An 18,528-nucleotide genomic window follows, 5' to 3' on the forward strand; every position below is an offset into this window, starting at 1 on the left:
CTTACAACCTCGAATGGCAGGCACGACGCGCGATAGCACCTTCCTTCTACGAAGACCCCCCCCGTAATAGGCAGGCGCGCTCTACTGGGCGGGCGCTGCCATTTCGCGTCTGTAGAAGTAACACCAGAATGACCTCCCAACTGTTCATGCCCTCTTCCGACCACATTATGCCTTCAAGCAGCTTCTATTCAAAGTATATAGAGCACTATGGCTAACAGCCCTTCGCTCTCTAGCCCCACTTTCCTGAACAAGATCGATCAACTGTTCGGCCACAATGTTGGCAAGTCGATCGAGCCTGCGCAGCTCGTTGTCGTTGGAGACCAGGGGAGCGGCAAAAGCTCCGTGTTGGAAGGGTTGACGCGGCTTCCATTCCCACGCGATAGCACATTGTGTACACGCTTTGCGACACAGATCGTTTTCCGTCGAACCATGCATCAGCCTCGAACAATCACAGCGAAAATCATCCCAGCACCGCAGACAAGCGCTGAAGCCGAACTCAAACTCAAGTCCTGGGCAAGAGCTATGCCTGGTGATGACCTGGATGCGCGAAAGTTCTCGGAGCTGGTGCAGCAGGTAAGTAGACCTCAGACTTCGGTTTAAACTCCAGCTTATTCGGCGGAATCTTAGGCCCATGCCGCAATGGGCGTTCGGACCACAGTTGACCAAGCCAAACCGACCTTCTCACGGCACGTCTTTTACCTAGAAATCAGCGGCCCTGAGGAAGACCACATTTCGATCATTGATCTTCCCGGGCTATTCAGGTCTGCCGGACCCGGAGGCTCAACCAAGTCTGACTTTGAGATGGTGCTCAATCTGGTCTTAAAATACATGAACAACCCTCGCTCAATTATACTTGCTGTGGTTCCTGCCAACGTCGACATCGTCACCTAAGATATCATCCTTAGGCTCCGGGAGGTAGATCCAGTCGGGAAACGGACCCTCGGTATACTCACCAAGCCGGATCTTGTTGAGAATGGGGAAGAGAAGCAGGCTCTGGATTTGTTGACGGGTAAGGCTCTGCCGCTGCAGCACGGTTGGGTTCTAGTTCGCAATCCTGGAAAGAACGAAATGACCGCAAACGACGAAGCTCGCAACGACGTCGAAGAAAAACTCATTCGTCAGGACTGCTGGAAAAAGGTTCCCCGAGAACGGTTTGGTATCGAATCGCTTCGACGACGTGTACAAGAGACTGTTGTAGAGCAGACTCGACGGCAGTTCCCCGAGGTAAGAGGTGACCCTGAAACCACAATTGCGATCCTGACAAATTAGGTGCGGTCGGAAATCAACAGGAAGCTTAACGAGGCAAAGACGGCACTAGCTATCCTAGGTGAGGAAAGAAACAATCCGAAAGCACAAGCCAATTTCCTGCTGGATATCGTCGCCAAATTTCAGGACGTTCGAGCCAAAGCCCTCAGCGGTAACTATACTTCGAGTGACCTCTTCGACAAAGCCAAGTTGGCTCGCCTGGCAACAACTGTACTCACAAGAAACGAGCAGTTTCAGCACGACATGATACGGTTTGGACACGTTTACGCCTTTCAGCCCAACGAGACCGACTTTAGTGGCCAGCATCAGTTGACCGATCAATCTAGCTCGGCGAGCGCTCAGCAGGAGACGCAACTCCGTACGCGTAGAATTGACACCCATCTAGAGGTCAGCGATAGGTCAGCGATATTCTGGTCGAATGCGAGGTCTTTAGCGAGCCAGACCGTGAGGATATTCTTCGCTGGCTTAAAGATGAGTATAACGGATTGCGGGCGTTTGAGCTTGGTACGCTCAACACATATCTGGTGCCTCATGCAATGAAGAAGCAATCCAGCATGGAAGCAATTGCGTTAGGCTACATTAGCAATATTATCGCAGTTGTGAGCATGTTCATGGTCGACATCCTTACCGACCTATGCCCTAAACCCCGCGTGTCTCACGGCCTGCTGGCAATCATAACTGATGAGCTTTATGCGCATTACCAGAAGGCGATTGACCATACTCGGTTCCTGGTGGATAATGAGCGCAGCGATACACTCATGACCCTCCAACAGTCATTTACGGACAATGCCTATCTTCGGTGAGTCTATTCGCTCGGCGTGTTCAGGGTACGGAGTTGACGACTTATAGCCCGGAGCTGAAACTGCAGAAGTTCATCGCCGAGAAGACTTTCGACTACAGCAACAGCCCTCTCGGCAAAGTTGTGCGCGTGAACGACATGATGACTGTGCTGCCCCAGATGAGCAGCACCCAGTATACCGTACATCAAATCCATGATATCCTCCAGTTGTACTACATTGTTGCACGGGCACGCTTCATCGATAATGTCTGCATGCAATGCACAAATTACCTACTTCTTAATGGGCCCTCCAATCCCCTGAGGCTCCTGTCTGCTGCTCTCGTCTTTCGCTTGTCCGAAGAGCAATTGCAGGAAATTGCTGGTGATGATTCCATCTCGCAAAGAGAACGTCAGCAGTTGCAACAAGAAATCGAAGATTTTGAGGCTGCTCGCAGACTTCTGCTCTGAGGGTCTCTTCTAGCTGCTGGGTAATTGGGAGTTGTCTATTGTGGTCTTACTATCTTTACACTTCAAATGCTGTAACAAAAGTACAATTCACTCAATCTATTGCTTAACCTCGGCGGCTATGCGCCTCGCCAAGATACCTGCATCTTCTCCGACTTGTGTAAGAGCATTCATAGCCATGCTGCTCCACGGCGCCATCTGTAGAAAACCATGAGACAACGTTTCGTAATGACGCCAAGTGACATCGTTTTCAACGTCTTGTAATTTGCAGGCAAGCTCGGCACCAACATCCCGGAGACAATCGAAGCCACAGGTGTAGACTCTAGCGGGTGGCAGGTCCTTCAACTCGGTGGTCGGTAGCTGTCCCGGTGAGATATAGGGACAGGAAGGTGGCACTCCAGATGGTATATAGTTTCCTGCAAATTGAAAGATTCCGTTGCCTAGAATAAGTCAGAGTCTGCCGTGGGATAATTTCCAAATTTAAGACTCACAGTTCAGATAAGGCCCAGTATTATTCTCTCCCGCAGCCTTTGTATCGAACGGCAGTCTCGCTTCGGGGTAGAGTAAGAATATACCGGCCAGATTGTGTCGTTGTCTGTCGCGTAGCCTCAGTGTAATTGCAGCCGTCATATTTCCACCGGCACTGTCCCCAGCGCCAAAGATCAGATTCGAATCAACCCGACGCTCGCTACCTCCCTCGCCCGCCAGCCACTCCAACACAGCCTCATACTCATCCAACTGCGTCGGATACGGCCATTCCGGCGCCAGCCGATAATCGACAAGGTAAACTTGGATACCGGATTTCTCAGCGAGAATGCGACATCCGTTCTCAAATTCGTCTCCCGTGCCGACCGAGTACCCGCCTCCGTGGAAGTAGATCAACGCCGGGGAGAGGTTAGATTTCGTCGAGGCATGATGAGACTTTGATGGGTATAGCACGCGAAGGTTGATCGTCCCATGCGGACCTCGAAATGCTGTGAACTCAACTCGCCCTATAGGGGCTTGTAGTTCCTTGGGATGCGCCGTGAAGCCGAAGATCTCTGCGTGGATGCGACGCTCCTGTAGTAGATCGCTTTCCCCGAGGCGCAGCTCCGGGTGCCCTTTGGTGAACTTTTCGACACCAGGATCGAGTGTTGTTCTAATCGCGGATTCCGGAGTCATCATGTAAGCAAAAAATGGCTGTTGGGATTTATCCGTGGGAACACAAGCTTATATGCCAAGAACTGCGACCCAGATCTACAACGTCATAATGGCGCTAATTATCCATGAAGACGACCTTAAAGCCGATGATCTGCGTCCAGTCACCCAATCAGGCGACTACTTTGATCTCCTTCGAGCAATCAGTCAATCGATTGCTCGTCCGGTGACCTCAGATCATGATTACTACCTGGCGCTGCCGTGGTCCCTGCCAAGTTTTGCCCCGATTCATAAAGCCAGCGACGGATAGCACACCATTTTCCACAACACATCATCTTGGAAGATCTTCACCGCAGCAGGAACTCAACCCGACGCCGAACTCCGGAATGCAATCTGTTCTCCACCCGATTCTCGGCCCGAAGAAGAGATGCACGATCTCACGGGGCGCGTTGTACTTGTTACCGGTGGTACTCTGGGCATTGGGTCCGCTTACCTCGTTACTTTTGCTCTTCTACATATCGCAGGGAAGAACAATACTAACAAGGCAGATATGAAATTTCCCGAGCATACGCCGTCAACAGGGCCCACGTGATCATGACCAGCCGCAAGAAAGAGCAAGGCGATGCAGATCAATCAAATCAAAGAGGAATCCGGCCAAAAGGCGCAGATCGAGTGGGTGGACAAGGACAATGGAAATTTCAATGAGATCAAAAGCGTTTTCTCGAGCATTCGTGAGGAGGAGCAGTTGGACCTCGTACACCTTTCCCTTGTCAAGAAACACTGAATGAGAAGCCACAGCTAATGGAGAGAACAGCTCATGCTCGACGCCGCCATAAACGCAAGCCAATACGCGACAACGCACGGCCGAATCGAGCGTCTCTTCCAAATGAACTAACTCGGAAACTTTCATCAACAGACACAACACTCAAGCGTCTGCCAAATACCTCTAAGGCTGGATACAGCAAGCGCTGCGGGGGGTGATATATCTTTAAAGTCTTTGCCGGTCATTCTTGAGGAAACCTGAAGCGACTCTCCCATTCTACGAAGACAACCCGCTTTAGGTGTGTAATGATTTATAGTTGGTGATAGGGCTGATGTCATGTAGTTTCCCCAATGGGAAATATCATGTGACCGATCTGACTCATGGATACTTTGCTTTCGTCGCACTTTCCCCCAAAGCAGCAAACGTCTCTGTCCCGGCAACACAACTCAAGGAAGGCGCTTCCGAGACTAGAGCGCGATCACAAAAGAGAAACGTAAGGTTACAGAGTCTACTAGTTCTATCCATACCAGTCTAACGCATACACGCCATGGCAGAAATCACTTCTCCTCGTCGGCGACGGGGTCAGATCCCGGGCATCATGAGTGGCTCCGTGCGCACCAGTTCGTCCACTGATACGGCCCGATCGTCTGTGTTCAGCGAAAGCGTCACGTATGAGGTGAAGAACAAAGCTTCGAACTCGTGTTGGGCTTGTCCTAGAGGCCGACCCCAGGTATGCCAGGTAGTACCACGAGATGATCTTCAGGTATCTCAACAACTCCCATTTCTTATCAGGTCAAAGTGTCTAAGCTAATTATCCGGTCTCGAACTCAGACGCAACTTTGGATTGAACGAGGTCTCATCGATTTCCGTATATCTTCTCATTTGAATGGCATAGCACTCTGTGGCTCGTGCCATACGGAATATGATGATGCGTATGACCCCTGGTTTTCTTTCATGCCGGCCGAACTTGATTTTTTCATCAATTTTGAGTTGCGTGATCGAGAACGACGACGTCAAGTCGCCCTTTCTGGACAAACTCCTAGACGTCGAGTACCTAACGCGAATGCCTACAAACAACACCAAGTCGACAGTGGTATAATTGACTCAGACTCAATTGGAGGGTTATACACGCCATACTATTTGGCTCCAGTATCGCACCGTGTATCCACATTCTCCACGCCGCGGCCATGGCATGGCGCTCCTCTGGCATCATTGCGCCGTGCATTCCTTCTACTCGGGTCTGGAAGAGCGCAGTCCATCGACAAGGATCAGCTTCAGAAGCTGTGGCGATTAAAGGAATTGTATTTCAGTGACGATGAGATCGCAGTAGCAGAGAATTCCCCGGTGGAGACACCCTCCACCCCGAAGCGACCAGCAGAAGAGGCTTCAGACATGGGTGGCTCGCCAGCCAAGCGTTCATGCGTGGAAATCAATCGGCCAGGTAGCGGTGAAGCTATGGATGTGGACAATGTCTTCGCATCGATTACAGAAGATAATTTGAAAGCACATAACATGTTCAACTCCTCTTTCACCGCCAACGATCTCATGAGACGATTCACATCAAGTCTACGCGAGAGTCCGCCTGTCTGATCACAGTACCAAGCAGCTAGGAGAGACTCTCAGAGCAGTTGGGATATTTATGGTAGTGGTGAATGATACTGCGCCGCAGGAGTCGTAGACTTATGCGGTGTGTCTTTTGTATCCGTTGGCAGATTTCCTTCCTCCCTCACTTCATCAAGCACTGAAACTTGAACTGAGAACCCTCACAATGGCCATTCCACTTGTCGCGGTGCATCAGATGACGGATGGTATGTCTGCAGACAATGAGCTTTACTTGTTCTTTCTTTGCAAGAATTGAAAGTTTCGATCAACTAACGTTGTTCTTTCAGACCTTCCAAGTTACACCAACAGTGACGTGAGCCTCGAATTCCCCGACACGTTCGCTCTCCGGGCCAGCGATGGTTACTTTCCTGATTCGCGACGCGGGTTATCATCGTCGGAGGTCACATTCTCATACAATAGGTGGTGAATTGGCACATTATCGAGCAATAAGACTGATGACGACTGTAACAACGATGCGTCGGTGAATATGCGCTGCCTATTCTAGGCAAGTGATTGGAGGGGGATGTCTACGCGGCAGGAAGATCTTGCTCTATTTTGGAAGATGCATCTTTAGGTGAATTACGAGATTCTTTGTCAAGTTCCCCCGGGTTTGCGCCTAACCCAAGCATGTCCAGTCTGGTTGTGAACAGGATTGTTTGGCATTCTTCTTGGATCGACCCTGTCTCGTGATCAACACCACACCGGTCGGTAAGGGTTTCTCATCTTATTTTAGCCATCACGCTCATGATTGGGTGGAACCCCCAGGATGGGCCTCGACCCTCACGCATGGTGATGTGGCCGGCGTCCAGCAACTGGGTAGCCCAGATCGCCAAGAGATCACCACATCGTGGGCGGAGGCGCAGCAGCTCTCGGCCTGTACAACACCCGGAGTATACTCCAATTCCTTTGTCCACTTATCGCTTGATTATCCTGCTGCCTAACCAGCGATATTTTCTTGTGCGACAGAGATGTTACAGACCAGGTTGTCCGTCAGAACTGCCTGAGAATTATAAGTCGCCATTGCCCATCATGCATTTGATTCAGCGACACCACGTCAAGAACCACTTCACGAATCATGCCTAACGCAACCGCAACCCTCGGCTGGACCGTCGCAAACTGGGGTGATACTCCGGCAACTTATACCCTTGCTTCAGATTGCACGGCCTCGACCGACCTCCATATTGTCCATACCAATGGTCCTTCCATCCCCATCTGGCCGGAGACGTGCACCACCACCGCCGCAGTTGAAACCTGTTGGCCAACTCCGACGGACAGCGACTTGGCGTCTGCTGCAACCAACCGCTACAATGGGGCTTATTGGTCTAGCGTGAATTGTCCGTCAGGATGGAGTTCCATTGGCGAAGCTGCGCATCCAACTAACGGGCCTGTTACCTCGTCCGGGGTGTTTACTATCCAGGCTCGCCTGGATGGAGACGACGATGACTACGATTGGGATGATATCGATTTTGATCGTGACGACGATAACGATGATGATGACTTTATTGTCTTCGGCTTCCAGGATGCTCTCGGTGCACTCCTTGAGTCCGGAGAGACTGCGATAGCTTGTTGCCCACGGTACTTCTTCATTCGCAGTACAATTGGGCTGTAAACTATACTAACAACGCCAAGCTCCATGTCCGTCGGCCGCAACGGCTTGTGTTACACGACCCTTCCCAGCCACACGGTAACAACGGCCTGTGTTCCCAGATACTCGCCTTTTGTCCCGAATCTAGTCTCAACAACGTATGTTCTGGACGGCACAACTCACACTGGACGGATCTTCGTTCCGGCAACAGACAACGAACCCCTTCTGCCCACAAGCACCAGCACGACGACATTCCGTTCGCAGCAGACGAACGACCTTGTTGCCGCTAGTTTGATCACGCCGATTTATGTTGTGTATCGGGACGGTGATGAGCCTGGGCCTTCGCAAACCGGCGGAGCGAATGAAAGTGACAATGGAAGCGGAAGCGGGAATACTAATCCTGAGGAAGCGAACGGAGCAGCGAGCGTTTATGGAGGACCCGGTATGGCACATTGGGGTCAGATAAAGGTCATGGGAGGAGTCTTGGGAGCATCGCTTCTGGCAGGGATGCTCTTTGTCCTGCCTTGGTAGGTAGGTATTCTGAGTACTGGCCTTTTTCTGTTGATGGTTACTTTCGGATTGAGTAATATGTTGCTACCTTGACGCTTGTCTGTGGCCCGCAGTTCATATAGTTCAGGTTGAGAGCTCTATATGCTGTTTGCAGAAAAATGAGAGCTGTAAACGGGCAACCTATCACATTAACTTCGTGAGCCGTAAAAATTAGATGCTACGCAGGCAACTTGTTTTGTCGTTGCCAAACGTAATGGAAGACCGGACAAGAGGGTTTATACTATTAACCTTAATCTTGGAAGTCTTCGCCGAAACTCAGCCCAGGCACAACACTCGGCCTTCCAAAACCTCCTTATCAAGCTATTGACTCATTTCCCTTCCTCATCTTCTCTCGTCAACGCACATCGTTGGGTCTCTTCCATTCCCAGCACCATGGCCCTCACCCCACGGCCCGACATCAGAACACGCTTTCTCGTCATTTCAGACACCCACGGTCACCCGCTACCCTCCGACTATGCCCCTAAGGCAGACGTTGCAATCCACTGCGGCGACCTGACAACCGAGTCGAAGCTCCACGAATTCACATCCGCCATCGACCTCATGAAATCCGTCGACGCACCGCTCAAGCTGGTTATTGCCGGAAATCACGACTTCACGCTGGATATCCCCATGTTCCGACGGAAGGTTGAGGAAGTAAATCCGCCACTAGATCCCAATCTGGTCAGGAAGGAATACGGTGACTATGGAGAAGCTAAGAGCTTATTTAATGAAGCGAAGGAGAGCGGGATAGTCTTCCTAGAGGAAGGCACTTATACCTTTCCTCTCGTGAACGGTGCGTCATTGAAGGTATATGCAAGTCCATACACACCTTCGCTCGGCGACTGGGGCTTTCAGTACCATCCGCAAGTGGGCCACGATTTTGATATAGGAAACGATGCCGACGTCGTTATCACACACGGCCCGCCAAGAGGGATAATGGATATGACATACTCGGGGACACGAGCCGGGTGCCCTGCCCTCTTCAAGGCCGTCGCTCGGTCAAGACCACGAATGCACTGCTTCGGCCATATACACGAAGGATGGGGTGCAAAAATCATCACATGGAGACGGAATCTCAGCGACAAACCGTCGCATCTCACAGACATCGACAACGGAAGCTCTACGTTGATTGCGAAACTGTCTCAGATTACGCCGGGTGCGGGTATTCAACAAATTACTACCAGCCATTGCGCGGAAGATCCCATTCCACTCAAGGCTGGCTCGCAGACACTATTCGTCAATGCCGCGTTTGAAGGCACAGAGAGTGTCCCAACCCAGCCGCCATGGCTAATCGACATTGAACTTCCACCAGCTGCGTGAGAAGTGTCGCTTCCACCGGGAGATGGATATACTATCGAGAGCTCACTTTCGACAGGGAAAGCGCCAAACATTGGAGGTTCAGCCTCGCCGTTCTGTCTGCTTCAGTAATGGTAGCCAAGCATGCGAGTCTATCCTCGAGATATATCATCTCTGGAGCTCTGGAGCGCTGACGAGATCTTCGTCATGGTTAAAACGGTTAACTATAGAAATAAGAGAAGAGGCTTCCTAAGTACAACCAAAAAGAAATTCTTACATGAGCACCAGAACCTTCTGCCAGCAAACAAAGACATTCCCAACACTTTTTACCATCCACGCGAAAAGCCCACCACATATTGAACATTAAGTATGTACAGCATCATTACTCGGCCATTTCCGAAACAGGTCTGCGACCTGATCAAACGGCGCGGTCATCAAACCCACGGCTGTCTCAAAAGGCGGCCTATTTGGCGCATGCGGATGGGCTCGCGAGGGAACGAAGATCTTGGTGCGATTGAACGATTTCGAAAGGCTCTGGCTGTCATGCTCCGATAGAGACTCCTCGAGATATACCAGGTCCTCATTTTCTTCTTCTTTGATATGCTCCGAAAGATTCTCCATCAGCGTATCGAGGGTCGGAAGGAAATCTTGATGGGCAGGGTCTAATTGCTGGAACGCCTTCAGTTGCTCTTTGACCTTTGAGAGGGAATGCTGTCAGTTGTGTGATCCTAGGAAGGAGTACAGTAGGAGGAGTGAACCTTTTGGTGTTCCTCGCGATCCTTCTGTGCCATAGCAGCTCCTCCCTGAATATGTTTCTCGAACGCGGGATAGACGACTAACTCTTCACCGACGGCATGGCGGGCAAGTTCCCAGACAAAGAGGTTCTGGAATCTGATCTGCTCGTCACGGCTTGTGGAGCCTACGATGTGGTTGTAGCACGCTTCGAGTGCGCGGTGGTCTTGTTTGATAGTCTCGCTGATGCGCGGGGCCATTGCGGGTGGATTCTGTCTCTGTTGATACCTTTGTCTGCAAAAATATAGATATGGGGGGCATTCAGTGTCGAATCCGGGAATTTCTGGGATCGCGTGGGGATCGCGTGGCATAGTTAAGCTGCTTCAGACTTTGAACGACAATGTCATGACGCACGTTGATTACCTCCATATTTTTACTCGTGTAATGAGATTGGTGTAGCAGGATCGGTTCCTCTGGGTCGGATTTTCCACGTCAACTTGAAAACGATCTCATCCATGGTTCCAAAAGCAAGACCCAGTGGAGCATCAATAGAATCGAGATGCAATCTAAAAGGACCTCAAGTTAATCGAGATTGGCGGTTGACAACGGCTCTCTCAGTAGTAAACGTGAACAAGTTTTCTCTCCCTTCTCAGGTAGTTCCTACAACTCTGCACCACCACCCTCGTCGATCAAATCCGCGCTCTGACCGGTTCTTCTCGTTTACGGACTTAATTTTCCTTCAAGGTGCATTCTACAGGTGGAGATGCAGCTGTCAATCTATCCCAAGCGCCGATCTTTCTCCATGTTTCAGGATTTAGCCGCGACAGCTGGGGCACGAGTCATCAACACTGACTTTTGACTGGGTGCTGAGACAGGCCGAGCCCGGATTGATTGGCGGTTAATCTATTCCCTGCATTCGTCAAACCTCCGCGAGTTCGCAGTTTCTGCAGCAATCGGCCTCTGCTCCTGAACTCGATGGGTGTTACCCCCGCTCGTCGCACCATGGCGAACGTCAATCTATTTCTGGACTTATAAGGGTCCCCTGAACCGCACGTCCGCTCTCTCCTCCCCTGAACCGTGTTACTGTTGACCAGTTGATCTGACCAACATGCAGCTCCGTCATAGCCTTCTCGTCGCACTCCTAGCCCTCTGTCGGTCAACGACGGCCCTCCTCGCCTTCCCTGGCGCTGAGGGATTTGGCGCAAATGCAGTCGGCGGTCGAGGGGGAGATGTATACGTTGTGACAAACCTCGAGGACTCCGGCGAAGGCTCGCTCCGTGACGCTGTTTCCAAGACCGATCGTATCGTCGTCTTTGCCGTGGGTGGCGTGATCAACATCGAGGATCGCATTGTCGTCTCGAAGCGTGTTACTATCCTTGGTCAAACAGCGCCCGGTGATGGTATCACTGTGTATGGGAACGGCTGGTCCTTTTCAAACGCAGACGATGCGATCGTGCGGTATATCCGAATGTAGGCACCCAATATCCCTTCTACTTCCCTTTTGGACAAGCGGATACTGACCGAAGCAGTCGAATGGGCCGCGGTGGCGACTCAGGAAAGGACGGTATCACCATCGCTGAAGGAAGCACCATGATCTTCGACCACGTCTCCGTCTCCTGGGGTCGCGACGAGACCTTCTCGATCAGCGGCTCGGCTGAGAACATCACCGTTCAGAACACCATCATCGCACAGGGCCTGGAGACGCACTCGTGCGGTGGACTCATGCAGACGGACGGCGGCGTCTCGCTCTTCCGGAACCTATACATCGATAACAAGACGCGTAACCCCAAGGTCAAGGGTGTCAATGAGTTCACGAACAATCTTATCTATAACTGGGGTGGCGGTGGTGGATATATTGCTGGTGATTCGAGTGGGCAGTCTTGTACGGACATTTCCCATCCGCTCATGCCTTGACTGCGCCAGCTTGAGATGAACAGACGTGTGCTAACGATACTAGATGCAAACATCATTGGCAACTACTTCATCAGCGGACCCTCGACAAGCGTCACGGCCTTTACTCGCGGAAACGCCAACTTCCACGGCTACGTCGAGAACAACTACTACGATCCCGACCAGGACGGCACGTTAAATGGGTCCCCACTCGGCGAGGAGTCCTCGAGCTACGGCGGGATGGAGATCGTGACCGAGAAGTACGATTACCCAGCTGTAGAGCAGCTCCTTACTCCCGATGAGGTGGTCACTTATGTGACTGAGAGTACGCGGCCCTTTCCCCACAAGCGCGCCATAGAATGATCAGCTGCTAACATTCAGTAGACGTCGGCGCCTCCCTAGTCCGCGACAGCGTCGACTCCCAACTCATCGAGGAAGTCCTCTCGTACGGCACTGACGGCGCGCTCATCTCGGACGAGGACTCGATGGGCGGACCTGGTGACCTCAACGGAGGCACAACCCCGACGGACACAGACGGCGATGGGATCCCGGATGATGCCGAGGCGGAGTTGGGAACTGACCCGAATGTGCATGACTCCATGGAAGTAGATGCTAGCGGGTATACATACTTGGAGGTCTGGGCCAACTCGTTGGTGCCCTCAAGCTATGCGACTGGGGCTTCTAACAAGCCAAGGTGCTCGAAGCGGAAGCGCCGTTCTCATTGAGGAATTGTATCTAGTTGCTTCCCTGTATATAATCTTTCAATCACCTGTACATTCTCGCAAAGTCTCTTGAAAGTCCATCGGACGGAACTATATCTGCACACATATTTTCTTCACTGGATTGGATTGTGGTTGTAACTCATTAAATACATACACTTGTGGATGGGAAGTTCAGTCCAGCTTTACAATTCCCAACTTTTCATTCTCTCCCTTGCTCCTCTGACTCCACTGAGGAGCTTCGTCTTCACCAGCCTCTTCCTGTGCATCGCCCTCTTCCTTGGTCTGATGCACCGTCCGCGGATCATGCTCAGCGGGCGAATAAATGGTGACGACCTCTAGCGGGACACTGCCAACATTGAGGAACTGATGCTGCGTTCCAGCCGGAACAATCACAACATCCCCAGCTTTGACATCTTGCTCTTTTCCACCTACGATCGCACGGGCGTCGCCATGTGTGAAGAGCAGGATCTGATCGACAGAGTGTTTCTATTACACTCAGACATGGTAATCACACGGGAAGTAGATCGGGGTAGCATACCTCGTCGCCAATATCTCCATTCACAGGGATCTCCATCGCGACGAATTGTGAGTAGAGGCCAGTATGGATAACCTTGCGGAAGACTCCGAATTCGCGGTTCGGGGACAGGATCCCCGGGAGATGGACCATCTCATTCGGAGGCGGGTTGCTAACCATTCTGCAGTCCTGTAGTTCTGAAGACGGGTATTTCTGATATATTGCTGAAGAAACGAAGCAGCGAGCTGATTGTCGATTTATCCCAGCGATAGAGGGGAATTTCCTCGCACACTTAAATACAGCGAGTCTATTCATCATGAGGTGGGTGATTTGTGATACTCGGTGGGCCGGGCCATGGTTCTTGTTGTCGGGATGACTGAGCATTTGCCATCAGTGGTCTGGCTGGCGCGCGGGAAGCCCGGGTGTGACGTCGACTGCCATATCCGGACTGGTAATCATTCAGGTCAACGTTTAGAAAAAAAATCGTAAGTATGCCAATGTTGCTCGTACAACGATCCAGCTCGGTATGGGGTTGATGGCGGCGAGCGCATAAGCTTTTGTCAGCTAGCTGTGTCATTCGCCGTGTTCCAGAGGGATCACATCAGCACGAGTCTTTAGTACATGTCGACCCCGTTCCGATCTCGGGATGGTGCATCGCACGTACTTCGATTGACCTGGTCGGCTCTGGCTTTCGAGCGATCCAGAAGCGCAAGATGCCCGATATTGTGTCAATCGCTGCAGTGTTCTGTCATATTATCATTCAAGCGAGTTCTCGTGTGCTGCCGATTGCCAAGAGCGCCGTTCCTGTATAGTCTCCGACGCAGCTTGACTCTGCTCAAACAGCGATACTTCTCGTTTCAGGAGCCGTAGTCTCTAGAGAAGGTGTAGTCTCGGCCATAGTCAGGGGTATGGAAGCCAGGAGCGGGACTGAGGTTTACTGGAGAAGAAGGGGTGTGAACACTTGCAGGAAATCTCCAGGCGCACTCAATTGAAATAGGCCGTAGAGCTGGATGATAGATTTTGTAGGCAGATACTATTGTGACAGCCGTAGCCCATACATGAGGGATTTTAGCGCTGAGTGTTGACCAATCGCTGTATGCAGGGCATGCATGAAGTTGGCGTACAAGAGTCCTAGCAAGTACTCAATATCTGTCTTCGGATGTAGTAGTGTGGATATCTCATGGGTACCTACCCTACCGCGTGCTTGGAGCCTGGGCCGCGAATCGCGACCAGAGGCAAACTGGATGACCTCCTTGGTTGGAGGCTTTCCAAGAGATATCTTTTTGAGGAGCTCTTTTGTGACGCGAGGTGTGCTTTGGAAGCCTGGTGTGCTCGTAGAGCCTCACGAGATTGGGAAAGGCCCTGACCTTGAAGAGAACTGGTCGGCTTCGTAGACACCAGTTTGCCGGATAGTGGCCCAGTGCGATCACCAAGGCGGTGGATTAGGAATTTTTCAAGGACCAATGAAGCGCAACCTCTGTTTGCACATCTCGCTCCCGTTTGGTCAGTCACTGAGTATAAATATCAACACAGACTTCAGTGCCCGATTGACTGCTCCCAACCCATTCGCACCTCCTCTGGGCAGTTGGATAATCACTGGGAGCGCTCTGAAAACCTTGAAGACTTTATTACTGCGTTAATCTGCACAAATATCCCCACCTAAGAATGAAGGCACGCCTGAATAGAGTAACACCGCCGCCACCACCGCATCCGACTCCCGAATCATCAAAGCTAACCCACATTTCTCTCTACAGACCGAAGACCCCGAGCCAGCATGCGGATCGCACAGCTTCCTATGGCACGACCAGTTACCTGCTGCAATGAGAGAGGCATGGTTAGCCTCACCACAAGATGCCCCGACGCCAGATCGCCGCTTTGATCTGGAAAAGATGTACCCGCAACGCTTCAAGCCGGAGGACATCGAATGTCCCCGAGACGGATATTTTTATCTTGCCTGTCCCGGATCTAGAAGGAAATGCCCATATCACGGGTTTCACGTTGGCCACGACGATTGCTTCGTGATAGTTATTGACGGCGCCTGCTCGCACAACGGGAAGCCTGATGCTCGTGGATCGATCGGTGTCTACTGCGGAGATGAAAACGCATACAACGTCAGCGATACTCTACTCTTGGATGATGAGCGGCACACAAATCAAATTGCGGAGCTGGAGGCATGTTCTCAGGGGCTTGTGGCGGCGATGAGGATCATGAAGGATCGAGTAGCTGATGGAGGCACGTCGTTCATTTTTGTGATCAAGTCGGACTCAGCGTATGTGGTCCGAGGATTGACAGAGTGGCTCCCCAAATGGCAAAAGAATGGTTGGAAGAATTCGCGAGGTTCACCGGTTGCCAATGCGCATTTGTTCCAGAAGATCGAAGGTTACGTTAAAGGGCTGGAAACGATGGGTATGGTCAAGTTCTGGCTGGTACCTCGGACGCTCAATCAGCATGCTGATAAGTTGGCGAACAATGCGCTCAAATAATACGATGGGTTTGGGATTGATGCTGGGCAGGAGGACTACCTGTATGGGTAAGGCTATCAGGGTGTTAGGCCTATCTATCTTGTCCTGCTAGTGCTCGCAACCGCTGCAGCATCAGTACATAATCTTGTGTCTCTAAGCGAAACAGAATAGAATCTGCAGATTCCAAAAGCCCCAGGTGACGATAATCGCCAGCATGGGTTACTTTGTGTAGACATATCCACATCACAACCACAAGATCGACTAAAGATCTCTCTCCCCGTCAAACGAGCTCCCGCCCAGCCATCACCCTGCTATTCACCCGGTTACCTCCCGTGAAGTATCCCTGATGTACCATGCTTCAGCGCCACTTCCGCATCATATTGGGCTCATATAGCGTCTGCACAAGCATCGTGCTCGAATCCAGGTAATCAGAAGCACGTACAAGTTCAGACGGCACCTAAATATCGAAACGATAGGCCCGACTCAATAGTAATATGCTTCCTCGAAACCGTACAAAACACCACACTCCGCATACGGGTGCCCCATGATGCTCTGTTGCTTGATCATGAGTTCGGCCCGAGAACCGGTTTGCAACCTTGGGTTTCACGACCGACAGCAAGAGGCGCTTATATATAGGTTCCTCATTCGGGCGTCTTCGTAGTCCAGTGGCCGCCAGGGTCGAGGCACTCGGTAGATGTGTCTCACTCCCGTGCTGGGTAGGCGATCCTGCTTCGTAGTGAACGCGATTTTGAAGAGAAAGAGGTTGAGTGACTTTTCAACACTTGATTTGGGACAAATACATGCATCAAGGGCGCTGGAATATGCAGTTACGGAGAGTACAGCTATTCATTGGCTTTGACTTAGTACATCATGTCGGGCCGTTCCTACTAATTAACCTATGGGCTATGATCACACCGAGCCGTCCACTTTCCACTAAAGCCTGATCTTGGTACTCCCAGTACGGATACAACGAGGCATCGGTAGACGCATTGAAATTGGTAGAAGTTTCCCCTGAAATCCCCATTTTGAAACAGTGGAAGACTATTTGAGTGTCGGTGAGTACGGATACTGATCTCTGCTTCACCGGGGTTCGGCCATAAGGACGGCATCCAGGCGGTGTCAGTGCCAATTCTGGAACCAATATTGGTCAGCCATCTTCAGAAGTTTATCGGGAGCTCACGTAGTCACCGCGGGTGTTTTTGCTTTCGTGGCGATATCAGCTAGAAAGCCTAGGAACTTCATACCTCAGGTGAAACGCGTTGCAGATGGCAGACCCTCTGAAGCGCCTCGCTTTGGCAAACACAACACTTGGGAATACAGGTTGTTCACATCTTGTATACCCTTGCCGGCCGGCAATGCCACAACCGTTCCCATTCCGATACCAAGGAGAAAATATGCCATTTGCAGCACGCCTAGCTCAGACCGGAGGCATCCTTCCGAAGTGTCCTCGATCAGAAGCTGTCCCCCGGACCCGAGCAATATGGAGAAGTGGGCCTGGTGGGCGCGACGAGCCTCCATGATGGAGGCCATGATCGCTACCCATACAGTGTTCGTTAACGGACGTCAGCTCATCTGCACCAAGATGTTTTTGACAGTCCCGTCAGAACTCCAGCCTCTTTGGAGAAGAGCTAAACGGAGCACGGTCATCCGAGATCAGGAGCTTGGGCTTTGACCCCAACGAGCATGCATTCGTGCACCAATGATCTCGATATCCTGAGGGGTTAGCGCTGCTCCAAAGACGGGAGGCGCTGCATGGTTCTGGATTGAATTCGCTGCAGGATCCATTGCATCACCATGCAGAGAGCGAATTCAGATGTCTCGCCGCATCCTTGTGCGTCCTGTTCAGCGTCAATGAAGTGCTTCGTATCCTGAGCTCCCTTGTTAAGCCTGTGAGATGCGAGTTCCGTCCTCCCAGAATGCAAGCACAGTGGGGCTGCCCAACACTAGGCCGCTGGTCGCTCTGAATGTGGAGCTATGTCGCACGGCCGAGCGATTATTTCTGTACAATGACAAGAATGGCTGAGACCTCCATATCCGAGAGGGGTTATACAGTATCCACCATCAGCGGGATGACGTCGCATCCACCCGCGAAGGCCGGCGCCACCAATCATGCTAAAAACGCCCCAGCATCTTTAATTTCCTGGTTAACCGAAATTGGAGCTGGATCAGCTTGAGATTCCGATTTGTTTCTTGTGTGTTCTCGTCAGAAACGGCGCGTCTGCCCTTAGACTCAAGATTTATCGAAAGATAGGCCCGTATGCTCTCCGGCGCAGGTATATTGCCGCATCTTCGTTCACGCCATGGTTTGGTCTTATCTTTGGTGGCTTGGTTGGGAACGAGGAATAAATCATTCTGTCGGACGCTCAGAGGAGGAAAACTCAGCAGTAATCTCAAAGTAACTCGACAAAGAAGGGAAAAGAGATCATTGGTCACCCCCGTCGTGCTTCAACGCTGTTGTCGAGTAACGGGAAGGTTCGATGGTGGATGGCCGGGGATGATGGCAGACGAGAAGACGCCAAGGAACGCGGGTTGCTTTTTCAGGCACGCCAACAATCACGGCCTCAGGTTCTTCAGCAGTGCATCTTCCTGGGGAGAAAGAAGCTTCTTCCCTGAATCTCCTTCTTGTATGTCGTTTTCCACTGTCCATCCTACGCTGGGTCTATCTTAAAAAATCGCATCCACCACGATGCAACTGTCAATCCCCCAGCTATTCTCCAGATTTTCTGTCTCCTCCCCCGCGCCCTCTCGCTGATCGGTCGGTCCACTG

At 51.5% G+C, this 18,528-nt stretch overlaps 11 protein-coding genes across 11 annotated transcripts; 7 read left to right on the plus strand and 4 right to left on the minus strand.

The window, feature by feature from the left end:
- Positions 1 to 207: 207 nt before the first annotated feature.
- BJX68DRAFT_275290 (dynamin family protein) lies at positions 208 to 2,512 on the plus strand (the record flags this gene model as incomplete). Its single annotated transcript, XM_071047819.1, has 6 exons — positions 208 to 573; positions 628 to 882; positions 916 to 1,224; positions 1,270 to 1,653; positions 1,692 to 2,065; positions 2,116 to 2,512. The coding sequence occupies 6 exons, from the start codon at positions 208 to 210 to the stop codon at positions 2,510 to 2,512; spliced, it is 2,085 nt and encodes a 694-aa protein (XP_070899720.1).
- A 96-nt stretch (positions 2,513 to 2,608) lies between these two features.
- On the minus strand, positions 2,609 to 3,670 carry BJX68DRAFT_275291 (alpha/beta hydrolase; the record flags this gene model as incomplete). Its single annotated transcript, XM_071047820.1, has 2 exons — positions 2,609 to 2,949; positions 3,001 to 3,670. The coding sequence occupies 2 exons, from the start codon at positions 3,668 to 3,670 to the stop codon at positions 2,609 to 2,611; spliced, it is 1,011 nt and encodes a 336-aa protein (XP_070899721.1).
- Positions 3,671 to 3,852: 182 nt separating this feature from the next.
- BJX68DRAFT_69821 (uncharacterized protein) lies at positions 3,853 to 4,259 on the plus strand. The gene has a single exon (XM_071049631.1). The coding sequence runs from the start codon at positions 3,886 to 3,888 to the stop codon at positions 4,198 to 4,200; it is 315 nt and encodes a 104-aa protein (XP_070899722.1). The 5' UTR covers positions 3,853 to 3,885; the 3' UTR covers positions 4,201 to 4,259.
- A 523-nt stretch (positions 4,260 to 4,782) lies between these two features.
- Positions 4,783 to 6,543, plus strand: BJX68DRAFT_69854 (uncharacterized protein). The gene is made up of 3 exons (XM_071049632.1): positions 4,783 to 4,902; positions 4,964 to 5,172; positions 5,241 to 6,543. Exons 2-3 carry the CDS (start codon positions 5,008 to 5,010, stop codon positions 5,997 to 5,999), a joined length of 924 nt encoding a protein of 307 aa, XP_070899723.1. The 5' UTR covers positions 4,783 to 4,902; positions 4,964 to 5,007; the 3' UTR covers positions 6,000 to 6,543.
- A 543-nt stretch (positions 6,544 to 7,086) lies between these two features.
- BJX68DRAFT_266192 (uncharacterized protein) lies at positions 7,087 to 8,127 on the plus strand (the record flags this gene model as incomplete). The annotated part of the gene is made up of 2 exons (XM_071045429.1): positions 7,087 to 7,586; positions 7,641 to 8,127. The coding sequence occupies 2 exons, from the start codon at positions 7,087 to 7,089 to the stop codon at positions 8,125 to 8,127; spliced, it is 987 nt and encodes a 328-aa protein (XP_070899724.1).
- A 411-nt stretch (positions 8,128 to 8,538) lies between these two features.
- BJX68DRAFT_275293 (metallophosphatase domain-containing protein) lies at positions 8,539 to 9,761 on the plus strand (the record flags this gene model as incomplete). Its single annotated transcript, XM_071047821.1, has 1 exon — positions 8,539 to 9,761. The coding sequence occupies one exon, from the start codon at positions 8,539 to 8,541 to the stop codon at positions 9,463 to 9,465; it is 927 nt and encodes a 308-aa protein (XP_070899725.1). The 3' UTR covers positions 9,466 to 9,761.
- Positions 9,762 to 9,804: 43 nt separating this feature from the next.
- On the minus strand, positions 9,805 to 10,488 carry BJX68DRAFT_275295 (uncharacterized protein; the record flags this gene model as incomplete). The annotated part of the gene is made up of 2 exons (XM_071047822.1): positions 10,200 to 10,488; positions 9,805 to 10,137 (listed from the first exon to the last, which is right to left on the minus strand). The coding sequence occupies exons 1-2, from the start codon at positions 10,431 to 10,433 to the stop codon at positions 9,805 to 9,807; spliced, it is 567 nt and encodes a 188-aa protein (XP_070899726.1). The 5' UTR covers positions 10,434 to 10,488.
- Positions 10,489 to 11,281: 793 nt separating this feature from the next.
- On the plus strand, positions 11,282 to 12,788 carry plyC (polysaccharide lyase family 1 protein; the record flags this gene model as incomplete). Its single annotated transcript, XM_071045430.1, has 4 exons — positions 11,282 to 11,643; positions 11,703 to 12,055; positions 12,131 to 12,388; positions 12,448 to 12,788. The coding sequence occupies 4 exons, from the start codon at positions 11,282 to 11,284 to the stop codon at positions 12,786 to 12,788; spliced, it is 1,314 nt and encodes a 437-aa protein (XP_070899727.1).
- Positions 12,789 to 12,956: 168 nt separating this feature from the next.
- On the minus strand, positions 12,957 to 13,479 carry BJX68DRAFT_266196 (cupin domain-containing protein; the record flags this gene model as incomplete). The annotated part of the gene is made up of 2 exons (XM_071045431.1): positions 12,957 to 13,271; positions 13,324 to 13,479. The coding sequence occupies 2 exons, from the start codon at positions 13,477 to 13,479 to the stop codon at positions 12,957 to 12,959; spliced, it is 471 nt and encodes a 156-aa protein (XP_070899728.1).
- A 1,640-nt stretch (positions 13,480 to 15,119) lies between these two features.
- BJX68DRAFT_266197 (ribonuclease H-like domain-containing protein) lies at positions 15,120 to 15,782 on the plus strand (the record flags this gene model as incomplete). Its single annotated transcript, XM_071045432.1, has 1 exon — positions 15,120 to 15,782. One exon carries the CDS (start codon positions 15,120 to 15,122, stop codon positions 15,780 to 15,782), a length of 663 nt encoding a protein of 220 aa, XP_070899729.1.
- An 806-nt stretch (positions 15,783 to 16,588) lies between these two features.
- BJX68DRAFT_236075 (uncharacterized protein) lies at positions 16,589 to 18,239 on the minus strand. Its single transcript, XM_071039959.1, has one exon. It carries the CDS (start codon positions 17,289 to 17,291, stop codon positions 17,007 to 17,009), a length of 285 nt encoding a protein of 94 aa, XP_070899730.1. The 5' UTR covers positions 17,292 to 18,239; the 3' UTR covers positions 16,589 to 17,006.
- Positions 18,240 to 18,528: the final 289 nt, after the last annotated feature.

The sequence above is a fragment of the Aspergillus pseudodeflectus genome, assembly GCF_044049435.1.
Source record: "Aspergillus pseudodeflectus strain CBS 756.74 chromosome Unknown BJX68scaffold_18, whole genome shotgun sequence".
Lineage (NCBI taxonomy): Eukaryota > Fungi > Ascomycota > Eurotiomycetes > Eurotiales > Aspergillaceae > Aspergillus > Aspergillus pseudodeflectus.

What these genes read in the sequence shown, in the direction of transcription:
- BJX68DRAFT_69821 (XM_071049631.1), top strand. Translation starts at nt 3,886, where the DNA reads ATGATTACTACCTGGCGCTGCCGTGGTCCCTGCCAAGTTTTGCCCCGA.
- BJX68DRAFT_69854 (XM_071049632.1), top strand. Translation starts at nt 5,008, where the DNA reads ATGAGTGGCTCCGTGCGCACCAGTTCGTCCACTGATACGGCCCGATCG. An exon ending in TACCACGAGATGATCTTCAG is followed by an intron (nt 5,173 to 5,240) that starts GTATCTCAACAA and finishes TCTCGAACTCAG; the next exon opens with ACGCAACTTTGGATTGAACG.
- BJX68DRAFT_236075 (XM_071039959.1), bottom strand. Translation starts at nt 17,291, where the DNA reads ATGGCCTCCATCATGGAGGCTCGTCGCGCCCACCAGGCCCACTTCTCC.